At 45.4% G+C, this 20731-nt stretch overlaps 1 protein-coding gene across 1 annotated transcript in view; it reads right to left on the bottom strand.

Moving 5' to 3' along the window:
* ARID3B (AT-rich interaction domain 3B) overlaps nt 1-20731 on the bottom strand; it is a 58342-nt gene that overhangs the window by 26050 nt on the left and 11561 nt on the right. The window contains exons 2-3 of the mRNA XM_049777878.1: nt 6461-6532; nt 6118-6190 (exon numbers count right to left, since the gene is read on the bottom strand). Of these exons, the coding sequence (XP_049633835.1) occupies nt 6118-6190; nt 6461-6532 (145 nt within the window). The remainder of the gene's footprint in view (nt 1-6117; nt 6191-6460; nt 6533-20731) is intronic.

The following is a 20731-nucleotide window of genomic DNA, read 5'->3' as shown; positions in this document are numbered from 1 at the left end:
CCCCACCCCCTCCCCTGGGACAGTTTTTATCACCTGCAGCTGCAGTCATTCGGTCATTCCTTCAGCTGTAGCCTGCTGTGCGCTGCCTCCCTCAGAGCCCTGTCCATTTCCTTTGCTGCCAGCAAAGCTGCCCTCCCCACACCCAGCCCAGGGCGTAGCACTTGGCCATTTCCAGGAACTCCCATGATGCGAATCCCCCACCCAGCTCTGTGGACCCCACTAACAAGATCTGGCTCCTAAGTGCCCAGACACTCAGAAACTCCAATTTGAGATTGTAGGTCTGAAAGGGGACCTTGGTCTCAGTGTTTCAAGAAAAACGAAGTCAGCAGATTCCCACCATTCAGGAATTTCAATCTGCTTCCAGCTTCCTTGATTCTACACCTATAACTTAACTGGGCATTTCTCAACCGTTCCAACCATGGCTCCCCTGATCTGCTGGTTAGACGTAGGGACACCTATGTCCCCATTCTCCAAGGCATGTTTACTTGTGGCCTCATGGAATATCCTGGATGCCATCAGGGGGCCAGTAGAGAAATGCTGGTTTAGACAGACAGTTTTCCAGAAGGGCATGGCCCTCCACATAGTCTCTCTGCCTCAATCTCCTGTCCAGCTCAGGGACACACAGCTTGCCGACAGGCTGGCTCTGCAGACATTACCCAGGGTGCTGGGATTTCAGCTCAAAGGACTATAATGCAAATCAGGCATGTGAGAATCCCAGAATTCAATCCCCAGCACCGCAATGCCAGGCCCAGAAATCACCAAGAATGGAAACTAAAAAAGTGCCCACTCCCTGTAGACTCACCTAAACTTCAGTTCCTTGGCTTTGTCCAACAGGTGAGAGCTACTGCTTGGTTATATGTGAATCCTCATCATCTCGTTGATGATGAGGATTAGCTCATCCTGTCTACAGTCAAGGGTTCTTCCACCTCTGAAGAATTCATGTGACTGACCACCAAATGGATTCCTCCACACTTTACATTTGTTACCTGGAGCTGCTGTTCTTCCGGGCCCTCCCTAAGCTTCAGCCCACAAAAGGTCCTAGCACCTAGCAACAGAAGGAATGCTTGAGAAAGAGTTTGACATAGGTCCCAATACTTTAAGGCACCGCTGCTGTAAATGGAGGGGAGAGAATTGCCATTTCATACATATACATATGTATGTATGTATGTATGTGTTTGGGGGCCACTCAGTGGTGCTCAGGAGTTTACTCCTGGCTCTGAGCTCAGAAATTACTCTTGGCAGGCTCAGGTACCATATGAACCCAGAGATGGACCCGGATTGGCTGCTAAGGAAAATGCCCTAACCACTGTACTATCCATCACTCCAGTCTCACCATCAGATATTTTTTTTTCTGCAGAGAAAAATGTAGATGTTCACCCGTTCTCCCTAATCATGCTTCTGTATGGGTGGTTTCTCTGACATTAATAATAATTTAGAGACATCTGGTTACCACAGACTGCCCCATACAACAATGGACTACTCAGTCCCCCAAATCAATATGCTGAGGTTAGGAAACCTGGTCTCAGAGTAACTAATGAGCAGTCAATGCAGCTGAACTGTCGCCCTTCAACCAGAGATGCCAGCAAACTGTGAAATACCGAAGCTAAGTGCTGAAGACAGGTAGATGACCCATGCAGACCTGAACAGCCACAAGCTGACTTGGGTGCACAGAATCACTTACTCCGGGCTTTGGGCTCCTACAGAAAGAAACATACAGGATGGGGGAGGGAGAAGAGGGAGAGACACACATACAGATAGACAGACAGACAGACTTGGGCACACAAATCACTTACTCTGGGCTTTGGCCTCCTACAGAAAGTAACACACAGGCGGCAAAGGGATGTGTGAGTGCCAACCCACCACAGAGCAGAATTTCCATGCACAGCTCTCCAGGCTGACTTCCCATTACAGGGTCCTGTAGCATGTCCTATCCTCCATAAAGACTACACTGGTTACCTTCCTGGACGCCTCTCCAACACTACTGGCACTTAAAGACACAGGAGAGTGGCTGTGCTCAAGGAACCATTCCCAGTGGGAGACACAATACTGATAGCAAACCACGACCCAGTCAATTTTCCTCTTGAGAAGGCTGGAAACACTTCCATTCTCCTTTTTGGAGGCATTCAGGGCTTACTCCTGGCTCTGCACTCAGAGATCCCTCTTGGCAGAGCTCGGGGGAGGGGGGGGAATCATATAGGATGGTGGGGATGGAACCCGAATCGGCCACATACAGACGAGAGCCCTAAGGCTCAGGCCTCCTTTGGTTCTCCTCTACAAGTCCTTCTGGGAGGAAGGAAAAACAATAAAGTGGATAGATAATAAAAGCAGTGTCCCTGCAGTGCTGATTGAAATCTATATTGCTATGGCAGCTCCTCAGAGACCAGGTCTGTGACTGAGTTTGCAGCAGCTGGGCCTGCAGTGCTTGTAAATAATTAAAAGGTAATTGGAACGAGAGACCAAAGTATTAAGTAGATTTCTCCCTCTCAGGGCAACCAAGGAGCTTCGTTGCTTGCCAGTCACACTATCTTTGGGGATTATATATATATATATATTATAGGCACATGTAGCTCCAGAAAACACAGAGGGCTTCTGATCGAGGAAATCCACTCACCAAAAAGGATGGCCTTTAGAAGCAGCCCAGCATTGACAGGGAACATGCTTCTAAGGAGGTGGCAGAGGTTGAGGGAATAAAGGCAGAAGGAGGAGCAAGGCGAGGGGTGTGGAAGAGAGAGCAGTTAGCTGCAGGGGCTACAGACAGAATTCCACCCTCTATTCATGGGTTTCCAGAAAAAGGTAGACACAGAAGCAAAGACCCACGATCAGATACACACAGGGTCACAGGAGGAAGAACTATGCTCTTACGGTTCTATCCTAAGGTTGGCAAAGGGAAGCTGTTCAGGTTTGTTGAGGCCCCTCTCAGAAGAGGTTGAATTCTATCTAGCCAGGTTTCCTAAGGCTTACCTGAGCATGGGACCCACTGATATGGGTGGGAGTAGAGTCACTGGGGTCAAGGCTGGTGGTGCCAGGGTTCAAAGCAGTGATACTTAGGACCATGTTGGGGGGGGGGGGGAAATGAGTTGAGGAGGGGAGAGCAAGGAAGGTAGGGAGAAAAGATGGGTAGTGCACTGTGAAGCAAGGGCCCATAGATTTTTGATAGCAGTCCTCAAACTTATTCTGACCATGCACAGGTGTCTTTTGGGCCTCGTTTTCTTCCAGGGGGCCCTGTCCTGTGCCCTGAGACTCACCCACTTACATGATTTTCACCTATAGCCCCTAGGAATATTGGCTAAGTATTCCTCCCTTTAGAAATGCTTCTCCACAGAAAAGGTGCAGGAAGGCTCAGGTGAAATCAGTAGATGCAAAACCTTGGGGCCCACATCTAAGAAAGACTTTGCTCAATATGAAAAAATTTGTGCCTGCATGGAGGGTTCGGTAGTGTGGATGGGAGATTAGGGACACTTTTGTGGGGAATTGATGTTAGTTAGAACACTGAATGCCTGAAACGGCTGTATTTTAAACGACTTGGTAAATGACGGTGTTAATAATAAAAAAATTTAAATGAAAGACAGTTTAGCTTGCCTTCTGTTTCCCAAGACCATTCCCCAACAAATTCTGAGTGGTCTTTCCCTTCAGCCTGCTTGGCCTCTATAAGATCAGGAAGACCAAGTGTTGCCGCAATAAGCCCCACTTGTTGCCTGACCATAACATCACATTATACCCAGTGTATGTGATGTCTTGGGCTGCTGTTGAATTTGAAAAAATAAAAATAAAAAGCAGGATGATAGCAATAGTATAGCTCTATTGGTCATATACAGGACTAGCTGGGCACTAGTCTTGTATGTGACTGACCTGGCATCAATCTCCACTTGGTCTCTTGAGGCCCTCCAGGAAGAATCCCTGAGTACAGAACCATGAGTAAGCCCAGAGGGTAGCTGGGTGTGAGCCCCAAATAAATAGGTCAAAAAAGCATCGCTGAATTTGTTTAAATAATGAAACATTCTGGGCAAATGAAATAGCATAGCAGGTAGAGCATTTGCCTTGCATGCAGCTGACCTGGGCATCATACATGGTTCCTTGAGCCTGCCAGCAGCAGTTTCTGAGTGCAGAGTACAAAGTAACCCCTCAGGGCCTAGAGTGATAGCACTCGGTAGGGGCAAACCCAGGTTCAACCCCCAGCCTGACACGAGTGATTTCTCAGCACAGAACCAGGAGTAACCCCTGAGCACCATTGAGTATAATAATAATAATAATAATAATAATAATAATAATAATAATAATAATAAACCCGAGCTGAGCCCCCTCCAAATCATCAAACATTCAATTTATAATTATGATATTTAAATTTGAAATGATCACAGGATCAGTTAATCAGAAAAGGGTGGCGGGCCCGGAGAGATAGCACAGCGGCATTTGCCTTGCAAGCAGCCGATCCAGGACCAAAGGTGGTTGGTTCGAATCCCGGCATCCCATATGGTCCCCCGTGCCTGCCAGGAGCTATTTCTGAGCAGACAGCCAGGAGTAACCCCTGAGCAACGCCGGATGTTGCCCCCCCCACCCCCCCAAAAAAAAGGGTGGCAAGAATAAAACAGGATCAAATTTGGGTTTTCCTTTCATTTAATTACTTTCTTTGAGAGATGGGGGCTGCGGAGTAAGGGGGTTAGAAGTCACACCAAGCAGTGGTCAGGGCTTATTCCTGGGCTGGGCTGGGGAATTACTCCTTGTGGTTCTTGGGATCAAAGCATCACACTATGTGGTGCTGGAGATCAAAACAGGGCTGGCCCTGTGTAAGGCAAATGCCTAAGCCTCTGTATTATCTCTCTCCAGTCCTTGTTTAGTTCATTTTGTGAATTAAAAAATTAAAATTCGGAGCTGGAGAGATAGCACAGCGGCGTTTGCCTTGCAAGCAGCCGATCCAGGACCAAAGGTGGTTGGTTCGAATCCCGGTGTCCCATATGGTCCCCCGTGCCTGCCAGAAGCTATTTCTGAGCAAACAGCCAGGAGTAACCCCTGAGCACCGCCGGGTGTGACCCAAAAACTTAAAAAAAAAAAAAAAACAAAAAAAACAATATCTTGTGGCACAGGCACATTAAAATGTGCATAGGCACATTAAAATGGGGAAATAATATATATGCAAACAAGTTCTTATCTAATAGAAATGGGAACATAAATTTGGTAATGTAATTAGGCCTTTTACCCTGAACATTGGCATAATGATTTGGCTCAGGCCTCAGAAGAATGGGCATCACCCATACACCTGAACAATGGATACCATCTATGGAAACAACCACAATTGTCTTCAACATTACCAGGATCCAAGCCTCTTCCAGGGAAGACCTACCACTGCTTTGGTAGTGACTTACTCCAAAGAGTGCTCCCAACACCCAGACGACTCAGCAACAGTCTGCATGCAGGGCAGATTGCTCCGCATTTAATGGTATGTTGAAACTAGAGGATGCTCCACATCAGCCTGACATCGATGAAAGAAATGCACAGAATCCAGAGTCTTTAAATATAAGAATCTGATACCAACAACAGCTAAAGTGTGAAAAAGTTTCACCGGGACCTTGAGAATGACTGGAGTTCGACGGACTGGTTTGCCTGGAACCCAGAGTCTATCTTATGCCAATAAACTGAGGTGAGGCCTTTTTAGTAATCAGGCCAAGGATTTTTTTCCCATTTTCCCCATTTTTCTGGACCTATGCAAACAATGGTTCTTGCTACTATCACACCTTTACTTTTTTTTTTTACTTTTATTCTTTAAGGAAAAAAAATACAACTTACTGAACTTAAAAACAATTGTAGAATGCCTGTCTTGAATACAGGCGAGGGATGGGAAGGGGGAAGGGGGTAATGTTACACTGGTGAAGGGGGGTGTTCTGGTTATGACTGTAACCCAAATATGATCATGTTACTTAAAAAATATATTAAAAAAAAAGAATGAAAAAAAAATTCACTTTTTGTGAATTCAAAAAGTGCTTTTTGTCCTCTCAATCTGATTGTCAGTTATTTAGCTCAAAATGGAATCAGCCAACTGTCATGAGCCACAATGCTGCCACTCAGAAGATATATACAACATATACTCACTGAATGAAATGCACAAGCAGAATGAATACTCACCCCTCTTCTGCATGAAGATAAAAAGATCATCCAGGAATTCTTTCCTTTCCGGGTCACTATCCAGTTCATACAGCTGCGATTCCAATCCCCCCCGGAAAGAAAAAAGAAAAAAAAATATCACACAATGAAAAAGTCCTACACCAGAGATAGATAGATGATAGATAGATAGAGATTAGATAGATAGATATATAGATAGATATATAGATAGATAGATAGATAGATAGATAGATAGATAGATAGATAGATAGATAGATAGATAGATAGATAGATACCTGGGGATCAATCCAGGTACAAGAACCTACTAAAGTTGCCTTTACATTAGCACAAAGGAAACATGACAGACCTTGGCAAAATCTCGAGAGATCTCTCTTCCCCGGCCTCCGTCCACATCATCATTCCAGGCCAATCCACCATTCTAAAGGGGAACAAAGCATAGCATTCAGAAGTGAGCAGGAAAAGCAAGCATTTTGGGAAGAAGCAAGTACCTGTTCTCTCCTTCTGCTCCCACACACACAGGGAGGTTTTGGGGTGGTTGTTCTTTCTTCTTTGGCTTTCATTAAAGTTTTCAAATGAAAGCTGAACTAGGTAGAAGGCTAGAGTGAGGAGCAGAGAGGGGAGTGCACAAAAACCCAATTTCTTTCTTTTTTTTTTTTTTTTTGTTTGTTTTTGGTTTTGGTTTTTGGGCCACACCCGGCGGTGCTCAGGGGTTACTCCTGGCTGTCTGCTCAGAAATAGCTCCTAACAGGCACGGGGGACCATATGGGACACCGGGATTCAAACCAACCACCTTTGGTCCTGGATCGGCTGCTTGCAAGGCAAACGCCGCTGTGCTATCTCTCCGGACCCACAAAAACCAATTTCTGAGAATCTGCTAATCCCTTGGTGATCTTCCAGGAACCCCTCCATGGTCTATCACTTTCTGTTGGTTTTGGTGGCCTATGCATTTGCAACAGTGTGTGGTATTTATGACAACATCTTGTCTGGTCTCCCACAATGCATTCACTCAAAGTAGGGCCAAAAGTGAGCACAGAATCAGAAGTAGACACTAGCATCACCAGGTGTGGTACCAAAATCCACTCTCCAAAAATGTGGGTCATTGATAGTTAAAAGGAGAACAGAGGCAAATAAGTTGTGTTCTCCTGGTTAACACTCACCAAGATGAGACTCAGCCTACTGGCGAGAAGACCCCATCTAAGTCTCAAGGCCCCAGGGTCTGAGTCTATTCCCAAGGCACAGATATCACACCACACCACTCTGGCCTTTTCATTAGGGAATCAACAGAAACCTAATCCTATCTAATGAATTGGTATGTTAAACTAAACAATTCAGTGGAAGGGGAGAAAATGGCGACACACCTTTGTGATAGTCTTGAAGCCCATTGAAAGCTGTGTAATTTAGTCCTCAAATCAGACATCACCCTCTGGGATGGGAGTTTCTCAGCCTTTCCCCAATCTTGTTCTCTTTACCATCTTGTTTCCTTCCTGTGGCCCCTCATTTATGTGATTTTTTTTTTCATCCATGGCTCCATGGAATATCCTGGGGGACCATGTGATGAGAAATGCTGCTCTAAAGAAGTCTTCCTTCCCTTTTCTCCCACAGGCACCAAGTCCTCTGAAGGCAAACTTTCCATTTCCAGTTTGGTGTCACCTACTACCCTCACCATGACAGATACTGAATTCTAGTTTACAACATCTTAAGAGCCTGGTACTTCATAGGACTTGGGCAAACTAAGATCACTGTCAAAAAGCATTAACTGGGTATTTAAACCAATTAAATTCAACATTCAAGGAGGGTCAAAAGGCCCTCTGCTAGTGGGGAGTAGGATAGGGTACAGGAGTGAATCTGCTCATTCAGGCCCTCATGATCCATACAGGACCCAGTGGATGGCACAGAACTTTTCACACTGTCCTCCCCCATGCCCCAAGAGCACAGAGACACATGTGCATGCACACCCCTCCCTGGATGAAGTGTCTAGCTGAGGCAGGGGCCTGTGGGACCTAGCAACAGGTTTCTAGGGAAGGCATTCTTTGGGATCTTGTAAAAACCAAGTCTATATAAGATGAAAGGTGGGTCTAATTCCACTCCTACTCACCTACTCACCTCCCCTTTCACTTGAGTGCCTGAAAGCAGGTTTTTACTCATTGTATTTGGGGCCATACTGGGCACCCCTAACTCCCTACTGAGACAGGCTCATGGTTCCTAACAGCTGCATGCGGTGCCCTAAGTACAACCAAGAAGTGACACCATGTCAGGAAGAATGAAGCAGATGGCAACAGACTTTCTTTCCCTGTTTATCTGGTGAAGATGTGTTAAGGATGAGCCAATGAATGCTTCATGGGTGGGGCTCAGCATTTTTCCCCCTGTTGACAAACTCCTCCCCCACCCAGCACCTTCAGCCTAGGGAGGCCAATTACCAGGTCTGAAGATAATGCTCAAGCTCATCACCCCCATCTCTGCATTGTATTTACAGTCAACAAAAATCCAGGCATCTGGTGGCAAACAACACAATGAATAATATAATCAAGATGAATTATGCCTGTCAGTTCAGCAAAAACAGAGTTACAATCCCCCTTTCAAAGGAGGCTGTAGGTTGCCCTAATGCCCAGTGATTACGTTTGGGCCAGTAATTCCTGCTGGAAAGTCAATTATCCTAGGAGCCCCTAGGAGCTGAAAGACATTTAATGGGGAAGCGTTGCTGCTTCTGTTATGTCAGCTGTTTACTGTGGCAGCTCAATTCCCAGCTCTCCAGCACTAGAGATCTGAGGCAGACTCTGTTCACAGGAGGGCTCTTACTCAACCAGTCATCAAGAGAAGAAAACACAGGTTTTTGCTAATTACAGTGATTTCCAGGTATTGGGACAGTTACTCAGAAACTATTTAACACTCAGTTGGGTGGAGAGGACAGAATCCACAAGACTGGGCTCTCCACAGCAGGAGAGGGGAGTAAAAACAAGCAGCCAGTGTGACTATGTGTGAAAAGAAACATCCAAGTGTGAGAGTCAGGACAGGGAATGTCTTACAGCTTGGGGCTGGCAGCTGGGGGGTGGACTGTGTAATGTCCATCTCCCCCACTCCAACTCTGCCCAGCTGCAAGAGATGGGAGAAGTGGTCACTGGATTTTTGTGCCAGCAATGGTTTATGATATGTGACCCACTTAGCTACGTATCTGTTCAGGGACATGAGTGGACAGGAAGATGAGGCAGATGGGGCTGGGACACGCAGTCCTGAAGTCACATCGTGGAACCCTGTGCCACAGAAAGAACCATTCTATCTCTTCACCTCAAGATTTGGCTAGTGCCGAAGGGGGAGGCATCCTCTCTGCATCGCTGTGGTCTCTGGGCAGTTCAACTTTGGCCATATTTCACAGGATGTTATGTGGAATGTGTACCTGAGCTGCTGTTGGCCCTTGCCCCCTCAAATCCCAGCTCAATATTCAATCCAGAAAAGCGGTGAGTTCAACAGTGGCTATCCAAGAACAGCCCTTGTCATCTTATGGGCAGCAGTGCTAACAGCTCAGGAGCGTGTGTGGGAAGTCAGCAGTAGCCAGAGTGGGCCACTTATTGCCCTTTACAACCTCCCAGCCTCTCCTCCTTTACCAGCTTTGATCTCACTAGGAGATCACAGGAAGCTGACAGTTCACTTCCAAATACCCACCCAAGACTAGCAGAGGCTACTTAACCCCACACTCAGCTCATTTCCCCCAGGGAAGCAGAAAAGAGAGCCCACCTGCACCTCCTGGAAGCTGGAATCGGGTCAGGAATTTAACAAGCATTTCTCATTCAATCCTACCATTCAGAGCTGGGGAAACAATGGCTGAAAGAGGGGCCAGAGAGATCGTACAGTACAGCATTACAAGACACCTGCTTTGTACAGGGTTGACAATAGTATGATTTCTGGCACCACACATGATTCTCTCCCATTGCCCCGCTTGCCAGTAGTGATCCCTGAGTTAGGATTAAGTCCTGGGCACCACCTGGTGTGGCCCAAAAGAAAAAAGAAAAAACAATGTCCAAATAATTAGCCCAAGATCTCCAGTCTCTGAGTGGCAGTGCCAGGTATAAAACCAGTTCTGGCTGGCTCTTTCTCCTGCTATGCTGTCTCATGGGTTAAAAGTAAGCAGTTAAGTATTCTAGGTGAGGAGAATATAAAGAGAGTGTGGAAAAGAAGTCTGAAAGCTCTACAAGGTTCAAGTCATGGCCCTGGGGGCTCCAGTATCAATGGGAAAATTAGTTATTCCTTGATTCCTCTCACTGGCTTCATCCGGGAGTACAAGTAAATAAACATCAGGAGCCCACACATACTTGCCTGAGGAGATATATCTGGAGGGACCTACAAATGGCAGACATGCTCACAAATAGAACACCCTGCACAGGATCTGTGTCCTCAAAACTGCTCTGAGGGCAGTCAGGCAGGAGGAGAACTGGCACGAAAAGGCTTCCAACCAGGAAATCCCAAACAAACTTGGCTACTGCCCTTCTCCACAGAAGAGTTGCTTAAGCGCCCTCTTGCAAACCTACCTTAGTCGAGTAAATCTGACTGCACACTCCACTATCCCAGTGTTCCTCCCTCCCACTTGGAAAGACCACAGGACTGCTACTGACAACGACAATCCCATTTAACAGCACTGAACACAGAAGAAAAGATTGGAGGGGATAGAGTAGTTAGTTACCTGTGATCATCTAAACGGTTGCTGTGCATGCATTGTATGTGAATGTTTGTGTGTGTTGCATGTTCTTTTTCTCTTTCCTCCACAAAGCCCAAGATGACAAAAGTTACTTGGGCAGCAGAAGAGGGGCTGTCTGTGCAGACAGAACTACGCATTGATGGAGCAGCAGTTTCACGTCTTTAGGTGACCATCTGTCTGGGATGCTGAGGTAGGGAACCACACAAGAAAGGGTTGGAAAAGAAGATTTAAAGGGGGACTGGAGCGATACAGTGGTAGGGCATTTGCTTTGCATGTGGCTGACCTGAGACAGAGCCTGGAGCGATTTCTGAGCGCAGAGCCAGGAGCAACCCCTAAACCAAAACCAAAAAACAAACAAACGAAAGATTTAAAGGGACCCCCTTCTGTCCCGAGAAGCCAAATACATTACAAATTTCCTTAGAACATGTACAGTGTATTACAAAACAGAAGGAGAGAAGAAGGTGTGGTTTCTGCCACCAGGAGTTTTGGCGCCAGGATGGGAAAAAAAAAAGTTGAAACACACAGACACAGTCCCCAAACTTCAGGAGGTGGGGCTGCAGCAGAGGACTGAGGAAGATTTACAGTGTCAATGAGAACGGAGTGGGGGATAAACAAGGCATGTTTTGGCAGGGAGGATGCAAGCCTGAATAGTGAAGGTGGAAACAGGCTGTTAAATGCCTTGAATACCAGGAGGAAATGTAAACTCTAAACTTTAGTAGTAGTTCAGAACAGTAGTGCTTGAGCATTAGACAAGCACTAGATGTTTTCTGAGCAGAAAGAAAATGATTAAATCAGCACTTTGGAGAAGTCTAATGATCTTTTTTTTTTGTTGGAGTAAACATAATAGAAACAGTCTAATGGATGCCATATGGGATGTCAGGGATTGAACCCAGGTCAGCCATGTGTACTCTCTATAGCCTCTCCAGATTAGATTAATTTTTAAATAACTTGTCAAGATCCATTACTTTCTCTCTCCCAAACCAGAATAAAACTGGAAGGATGGGGAGATGACTCAAGGGTTGCCCTCCATGTGGGAGGCCTGGGCTCATATCCCTACCTAGCACACCATGTTTCCTTGAGCACCTACTAAAGTGGGGTCCAGAGGACAGATCTGGGAATAATCCCTGAGCACTGCAATGAAATTAATGGAATAACTCAGAGACCTGACATTTTCATAAGAGTAATTTGATGGTGTGCTGGGGCAGCTAAGCCCCATTTTTCAGAGATCATTCCACTGGGGTTCAGGGGACCATACCTGTTGAACCAGAGGTGGAACTGGAGTCTGCCTCATGCAAGGTAAACCATTATCTTAACCACCAAGAGTTAGCCTTTTGTTTGTATTTTTTTTTGGGGGGGGGTCACACCCGGCAGCGCTCTGGGGTTACTCCTGGCTCTACGCTCAGAAATCTCTCCTGGCAGGCGTGGGGGACCAATATGGGATTCGAACCAATGACTTTCTGCATGAAAGGTAAATGCCTTACCTCCATGCTATCTCTCCGGCCCCCAAGGTTAGCTTTATAAGAGAGCACTAGGACTCTTCCTTTTCCAACACTGATGTATTTCCTTTTTTTTTTGGATTTTGGGTCACACCTGGCAGTGCTCAGGGTTACTCCTGGCGGGCTCAGGGGAGGGAGGGAGGGAGAGGGGAAGGGAGGAAGAGAGAGAGAGTCTGTCTGTCGAGTCAGACAGGCTGACGGAAAAAGTGATGAATAAGAACAACTTTGGTCCTTGGAGAAGGCAGGCAGGTAAGACATGGAAGCTGCTGCAGCAGGAGTTAAAGGCTCATTTTCAAGCTTTCTAGGAGAAAGAGGCTGGTTCACCAATTTCCCCAGACTCAAAGCTACCTTGGGCCTTTCTTTTTACTGGGGTGGGGTGGGGGAGCCCCACCAGACCACGCCTCTAAGATCTTAGGAGCCAGCACTGCATTCCTTTGAGCGGTGGTTCCTCCCCAGAGACAGGAGCTCCTGACTTTAAAAGCAATTAAGTATCTAGGCTATTTTAGGATTACTCCTTGACCACCTGGAATATCTTATTAAAGCACAGCTCAAATGTCCAAAGCAATTTCAGTCCCCATTCCTCACTTCAGCCAAAAGCAGAGAGTTAACCCTTTCCTCGTACAACCAACTTAGGCTCCAGGCAGGAGCCTCTATGAAACTGTCCTGTCCTCAATCACACATTCTGACCACTTTCATGGAATTTCATGTGTTTACTCTCTGTAAACACTGAGCCCCAAGGTCAAGGATCTAAGCCAATTCCTAGGACCTGATTCTCAATAGCAAAACCTACAGATTCCAAAGGGGCTGATCTCAAGTTCTTTTCTTTTCGTTTCTTTTTTTTTTTTTTTTCTTTTTTGGTTTTTGGGTCACATCCATTGGTGCTCAGGGGTTATTCCTGGCTCTGCACTCAGAAATCGCTCCTGGCAGGCTCAGGGGACCATACTGGATGCCAGGAATCAAACTCAGTCTGCTCCAGGTCAGCCACGTGCAACACAAATGCTCTATCACTGTGCTCAGGCCCCTGATCTCAAGTTCTTAAGTGCCCAGTCAAATGGTCTGAGGTACAAATAAATAGGAAATTAAATACTTGGGCCGCACCACTATTATTTCAAAAGAAGTGGCCTCCTTTGCCAGCCTTGAGGCTCTAGGGGTGGTGCGTCTCACCTTGTGACTTCTCTGCTGCTGGGTGATGCTGTCCCACTGTGCGTCGTCAAGGAGCATGGCAGGAAGAAATGACAAACATCTTGCCCTGGCACCAGTTTTAACTGATACAAGGAGGTAATAAGACGAGCACAAGCAGGTAATGGGTAGGCTTAGAGGAGAGCCCTGAAAGGGGAGAGGCGCCCTGGGAAGTAAAACAGATACTGTTATAAGCAGCACTGTTGGGCTACAAACCCTTCAGATAAGATCAGGATTAGGGCTCTTAGTTAAACACCCAGGCAAAGGAAGAATGAGAGGCCTAATTATGAGATGCACCTCCTTCCGCTGTCAGGTAATTTTAGGAGGAACCAGAAAGTACCTCTCTCTACCTCTACTAGCAACAAAGCTCAATTCAAAGTCAGTGGCTTGGAAAAATAAAAGAGGGAAGGGACATTTTTTGATTAGTTGGGGAGGCCTAAGTATCTTTCCCTGTAGGCACAAAAGCAGTCCATGAAATAATTAAGAGAGCTATCCAGAAATGGGCTACCAGAGAAGGAAGAAAAACTCAATTGCCAGTTTGGGGGTGAGGACACCTTTACACCAGAGAGAAGAGAACAGGATCCACCCCCAGCCATGCTAGTGCATGAGAGTAACAAAGACAACCAACTCTAGTCCTATGGACTCAGCCAGTAGCTCTGCTTCCAACACTGAGAGACCTACTATTTGTATGTCCATGCTGGGTGCTGCCAACCCATCCCTACTCAGAACCTAAGAAAGTGACAGTCGGGGCCAGATGGATAGCACAGCAGTAAAGCGTTTGTTTGCCTTGTACGCAGCTGATCCAGGACGGATGTGGTTCGAATCCCGTCGTCCCATATGGTCCCCCTGCCTGCCAGGACCAATTTCTGGGCACAGAGCCAGGAGTAACCCCTGAGCCTTACGGGGTGTGACCCAAAAACAACAACAAAAAAGAAAGTGATAGCTGAAGACTTCACTGGAGCAAACATTTATGAGAACCAACCATACAACTGAGTATGAAGAGTGAAGAGGGGCCTGAGTGATAGCACAGGCTTGTGCTTTGCACATGGCTGACCCAGGTTTGATCCCTGGCATCTCAAATGGTCCCCAGAGCCTGCCAGGAGTAATTTCTGAACCCAGAGCCAGAAGTAATCACTGAGTGCCTCTGGGTGTGGTCCCCAAAAACCAATTAAAAAGAAAAAATAGGAGCCGAAGAGATAGCATGGAGGTAAGGCATTTGCCTTGCATGCAGAAGGATAGTGGTTCGAATGGTCCTGGCATCCCATATGGTCCCCTGAGCCTGCCAGGAGCGATTTCTGAGCCAGGAGGAACCCGAGTGCTGCCGGGTGTGACCCAAAAACCAAAGGAAAAAAAAGAAAAGAAAAAAGTAGAGAAAAAGGTAGAGCACCTATATATTTGCACAGAAAAAGGTATAGGTTATTATACCACTCCTAGGAATATACCCGAGGAACACAAAAATACAATACAAAAATCCTTTCCTTACTCCTATATTCATTGCAGCGCTATTTACAATAGCCAGACTCTGGAAACAACCAAGATGCCCTTCAACAGATGAGTGGCTAAAGAAACTGTGGTACATATACACAATGGAATACTATGCAGCCGTCAGGAGAGATGAAGTCATGAAATTTTCCTATACATGGATGTACATGGCATCTCTTATGCTGAGTGAAGTAAGTCAGAGGGAGAGAGAAAGACGCAGAATGGTTTCACTCATCTATGGGCTTTAAGAAAAATGAAAGACATTTTAACAGTATCTCAGAGACAAGAGAGATGAGGGCTGGTAGGGGCAGCTCATGACATGAAGCTCATCACACAGAGTGATGAGTGCAGTTGGAGAGATGACTACACTGAAAACTATCATAACAATGTGAATGAATGAGGGAAGTAGAAAGCCTGTCTCGAGTACAGGTGTGGGGGGGTGGGGAGGAGGGAGATCTGGGAAATTGGTGGTGGGAATGTTGCACTGGTGAAGGGGGGTGTTCTTTACATGACTGTAATGATACAACTATAATCATGTTTGTAATCATGGTGTTTAAATAAAGATAATTATAAAAAATAAAGGTATAGGTTAGACTTAATAGTCAGGCTGACTTAACATTTCATTTATTTATTTATTTATTTATTTATTTAGTTAGTTAGTTAGTTAGTTAGTTGGTTTTTGGGTCACACCCGGCAGTGCTCAGGGATTACTCCTGGCTCCACGCTCAGAAATTGCTCCTGGCAGGCACAGGGGAATATATGGGATGCCAGGATTTGAACCAATGACCTTCTGCATGAAAGGCAAAGGTCTTACCTCCATGCTATCTCTCCGGCCCCTTAACATTTTTTTTTCTTTTGGGTTTTTGGGCCACACCCAGCAGTGCTCAGGGGTTACTCCTGGCTGTCTGCTCAGAAATAGCTCCTGGCAGGCACAGGGGACCATATGGGACACCGGGATTCGAACCAACCACCTTTGGTCCTGGATCGGCTGCTTGCAAGGCAAACACCCGCTGTGCTATCTCTTCGGGGCCCTTAACATATTTCTAACACAAATAGTCACTATAATATTGAACATATTCCAGGGTGACAATATAGCAGGTAAGGCACAATCCTCATATACCCCCACCTGGATTTAACCCTGAGTGCAAAGCTAGGAGTAAATTCTGAGCACTGCCAGAGTGATTCACAAATCAAATCAAATCAAAACAAAACACACACACACACACACACAAAACCAAACAAACAAAAACATTTGAAGGTAACACAGGTGAGGGGCTGGAGTGGTGACGCAAGCCATAAGGCGCCTGCCTTGAGTGCACTAGCCTAGGGCGGACCACGGTTCGATGCCTCGGCATCCCATATGGTCCCCCAAGCCAGGAGTGTTTTCTGAGCATAGCCAGGAGTAACCCCTGAGCGTCACCAGGTGTGACCGAAAAACAAAAATAAATAAAATAAAATAACACAGGTGAAAGACAGTCTGAGTCTGGCATGTTTTCCAAAGAACACCTCACACTGAAATGCTAGATACAAAGATACCCTCTCATCTAACAGGGTCCAAGGAATAAGAGGGCCCTTGAAACAGAAACAGGCCATTCCTGCATAGACAAGACTCCTAATGCACACTATCCCAAACCAATGACAATCAGCAGAGGTGAAAACAAAATTCCCCTGAGAAGTGACTCCATTCATTCAAAGCACATGGAACTCTCAAATACAGCCTGATGTGATAATGCAGCAGATAGGGATTTGCCTTGCACACAGCTAACCTGAGCCTTGGTATTTCATATGGTTCACAAAGCACCACCAGGAATGATTCCTGAATGCAGAGTCAGGAATAATTCGAGTTAAAGAAAAAAAAAAAAGCAATAGGTGGTGCCTGACATAGCACAAGCTATGTCCCATTCCTCAGAGAGCTGCCCCCTAAAGCATATCAAGAAGTAGACTGTACTGCTGGGTGTGGCCCAAAAACCAAAAGATAAAGAATAGCAGTCAAGGGGAAAACCAGCAGCCACAGGGGGAGAAAGACACAAATCAGCTAGAAGCAAATCAAGTAGGACAAATGACAAGGCTACAAAAACAGCAGCGTTCACAGTAAAATCTTGAAAGTTTGAGAGAAATAATTATATGGATGAGAATTAGACTTACAATAGACTTTACAACAGCAAGAACAGTGGCCAGAAGACAGTGTAATCATATCAAAATAAGGGAAATAAGTTACTCTAGAACCTAAAGGGAAGGGTTCCGGGGTAAGAGTACAGTGGGCAGGGTGCTTGCCTTGCATAGGGCTGACCTGGATTCTATTCACAGCATCCCCTGTGGTTCCCCAAGACAAGTACCGCCAAGACTGATTCCTAAGTATAAAGCCAGGAGTAAACCCTGAGCATCACCAGGTATGGGGGAAAATAAAAAAGCTAATTAACTCAATCCTACAATGGAATATTTAATTTACCTTTCTCTGAAACTGAGCACACAAACTTTGATAAGATTTAAATAACACACTTGGATTCAACAGACAGTCCCACATTGATTAAACAGAGAAAATATTATCTAAGCACACTCAGAAAGTTTATAGGCAGAACACAGAATATCTTTTGGTTCGTTTGTTTTTTGGGCCACACCCGGCGCCCCTCAGGGGTTACACTCCTGGCTCTACACTCAGAAATCGCTCTTGGCAGGCTCTGGGGACCATATGGGATGCCGGGATTCAAACCACTGTCCTTCTGCATGTAAGGCAAACGCCTTGCCTCCATACTATCTCTCCAGCCCCAGAACACAGAATATCTTAACAAATTCCACAAAACTGGAATAATTCATTCCCTGATCACATAAAGATATATTAATAAATGTGTGTATGTGGGCAGAGGTTCAACTCAAATATTTGGGAACTAAAAAATTTACTGCTACGGCTGGAGCAATAGAACAGCAGGGAGGGTACATGCACTGCATGTGTCTGACTCGGCTGACTCTTAACTTCCCCTACAGTGCTCTGAGCCCACCAGAAGTAAATCCTGAATACAGTGGCAGGAGTAAACCGAGCACCACCAGGTGTGGCCCGAAAAACCAAAACCAAACAAAAAAGTTCTGTGAACAATCTACAGGTTAATAAAGTGAACACAACTAAAAATTACAGAATGTTTGGTGCAAAATAATCAAAGCATTGCAGAATTCTGTATAAGAACATCTGCAATAGAGTAAAACTAAGAAAAATCCATAGCCTCTGTTCCAGATCAATATTACAGTGAGAAGGGCTCTTACCTTGCATGCATCAATCTGAGTTCAATTCCTGGTATTCCACATGTTCCCCAGAGGTCTACCAGGATTCCTGAATGCAGAACCTGGAGTAATCCCCTCCCCCAGCAAGCCACAGTTACAAACAACAACAACAACAACAACAACAACAACAAAACCACAATCCCATCAGAGGTTGGAAAGATGTTCACAAAGCTGGAGATTTGTGGGAGTCCCCAATGCTATCCCCAGCAAAGCTGGGAGTAGTCTCTGAGCACTCCACAACACCAATTCAGGTGTCTCCCCAACCAAAAAAAAAAAAAAAAAGTTATTGAAAGAAACAAAACAAAAAGCTATCATCAAGACAAACTTGGCAAAGTGTACAAGTGATCCATTCCTCATTATTTTAACGATGCATGTGAAATTACAATAGTCTCAAAAGAAATTTTCTTTGGGTTTGTTTTGTTTGGGGGTAAGTAGTGCTCAGCAGATCAAATCTGGAACTACTGAACAAAAAGCACACACTTGTTTTATTTCTCTAGAAGAAAAGTACATATCAAGAAATACTGCTCAGGGCCCGGAGAGAAAGCACAGTGGCGTTTGCCTTGAAAGCAGCCGATCCAGGACCAAAGGTGGTTGGTTCGAATCCCGGTGTCCCATATGGTCCCCCGTGCCTGCCAGGAGCTATTTCTGAGCAGACAGCCAGGAGTAACCCCTGAGCACCAGCTGGTGTGGCCCAAAAAACAAAAACAAAAACAAAAAAAAAAAAAAAAAAAAAAAAAGAAATACTGCTCATGGCCAGAGCAGTGGTGGTGCAAGCGGTAGGGCGTCTGCCTTACATGCGCTAACCTAGGACAGACTGTGGTTCGATCCTCGGCATCCCAATACGGCCCCCCCCAAGCCAGGAATGAATTCTGAGTGCATAGCCAGGAGTAACCCCTGAGCGCCACTGGGTGTGGCCCAAAATCAAAACAAAACAAAACAAAAAAATACTGCTCAAGTAAAAATAAATGGCTCAGATCCCTAAGATTGGGAGACTAGATGACAGTACCCTTGCAAACAGCCTACCTAGGTTTAATCTTGGCATCCTCTATGGTTCTCTGAGCTCTGCTAGGAGTGAAACCTGAGTGCAGAGTCAGGAATAAGCCTGAAATACTGCTGGGTACGGCTCTAAAACAAAAATAAACAAAATCCCAGGCTAACACCAAGGAATGCTTGGAAAGGTGCAGAGTTTCATTCATTACTGATGGAAAAGCAAAATGATATAGCTATTTTGGAAGATAGCTTATCTGGTATGCAGAAACTAAATATAATCTTCCTGTATGATTCAGCAATCACTTCTAGGTAGTTACCTAAATAAACTGAAAACTTACATCAACACAAAAACCTGTCCATAGATATTTATAGCAGCTTTATTAATAACTGCCAAAATTCTCCAGGCGATGAATAAAATGTGGTACATTACAGTATTATTCAGTGCTAAAAAGAAATAGGCCACCAGGCCCTGAAAAACTACCTGGGAAACTTAAACACAAATTAGTGAATAGGCCAAAATATGTAAAGGATTTTGACAAGTCCTCATTTAATGTCATCAACAGAGTTTGGGAAATTTCAACTTTAGAGAGAAACAGCCTAACATGAAACGAGGCCCTTTCTTCATTTACATATCAGTTGGAATTTCTTCTTCTCATTCATGTTATGCCTCATGTATCTTGTTCATCCATGCTGAATGAGATGATGTCATGATTTAAGGAACTATGATTCCGAAACTGGAGATAGTGCAAGGATCAGCATTTACTGCTGGGGGCTGTGAGCACAGGCAGAGCTTCAAAAATTTTAAGGCAGTAAAATTATTCTGTATGTCAGAGGATATAGTTCATCATATATCTCTCAAAACTCACAGAATATATAACATCAAAAAGGATCCTAGGACTAGAGCATAGCAGGGAAAGCTCTTGCCCAGCACAAAGCTAACCCAGCTTTGATCCTCTGCATCCCACGTGGTCCCCCTCCCACATGCACTGCCAGGAGCCATCCCAGAGTGTAGAGCCAGGAGGAACCTCAAAATGTGGCCAGCCAGGTGTGGGCCCCAAACAAACAAACATAAGCCTGAGATGCAAACAGAAAATTGGGAATGAATCCACTCAGCATAGGAGAGAATCAGGGACTCAAACAATATCACTGGGGTTAGCAGCTATCACAAGTATTTTTATTGGTTTGCATTTTTTTTTTTTTTGGTGGTGGGGTTATTGGTTTGCATTTGAGCTTCACCTGGAGGTGCTAAGAAGGAGGCTATGCTACTCCCAGTTTGGAACCAGGTGATGTCAGGCATCCTGTATATAAAGCCTTTTGAGTCTTCTCCCAGTGCCACTGCCGCTAGTTCCACTTAAGCCATTAAGAGTGAAAATGCTCAAAGAATATATCGAGAAGAGGCCTTGAGACAGAGACCCAGAGGGAGCTTATGGGGCCAGAAAGAAACCAAGAGAAAGGAAACAAGTGGACAAAAGGACTAGGGCAACCAGAAGAGGTGGAAGCAGGATGGGTT

Source organism: Suncus etruscus, chromosome 1 (genome assembly GCF_024139225.1).
Source record: "Suncus etruscus isolate mSunEtr1 chromosome 1, mSunEtr1.pri.cur, whole genome shotgun sequence".
Lineage (NCBI taxonomy): Eukaryota > Metazoa > Chordata > Mammalia > Eulipotyphla > Soricidae > Suncus > Suncus etruscus.
The sequence above is the reverse complement of the archived record's forward strand: the minus strand, read 5'-3'. Positions and strand labels throughout refer to the sequence as shown.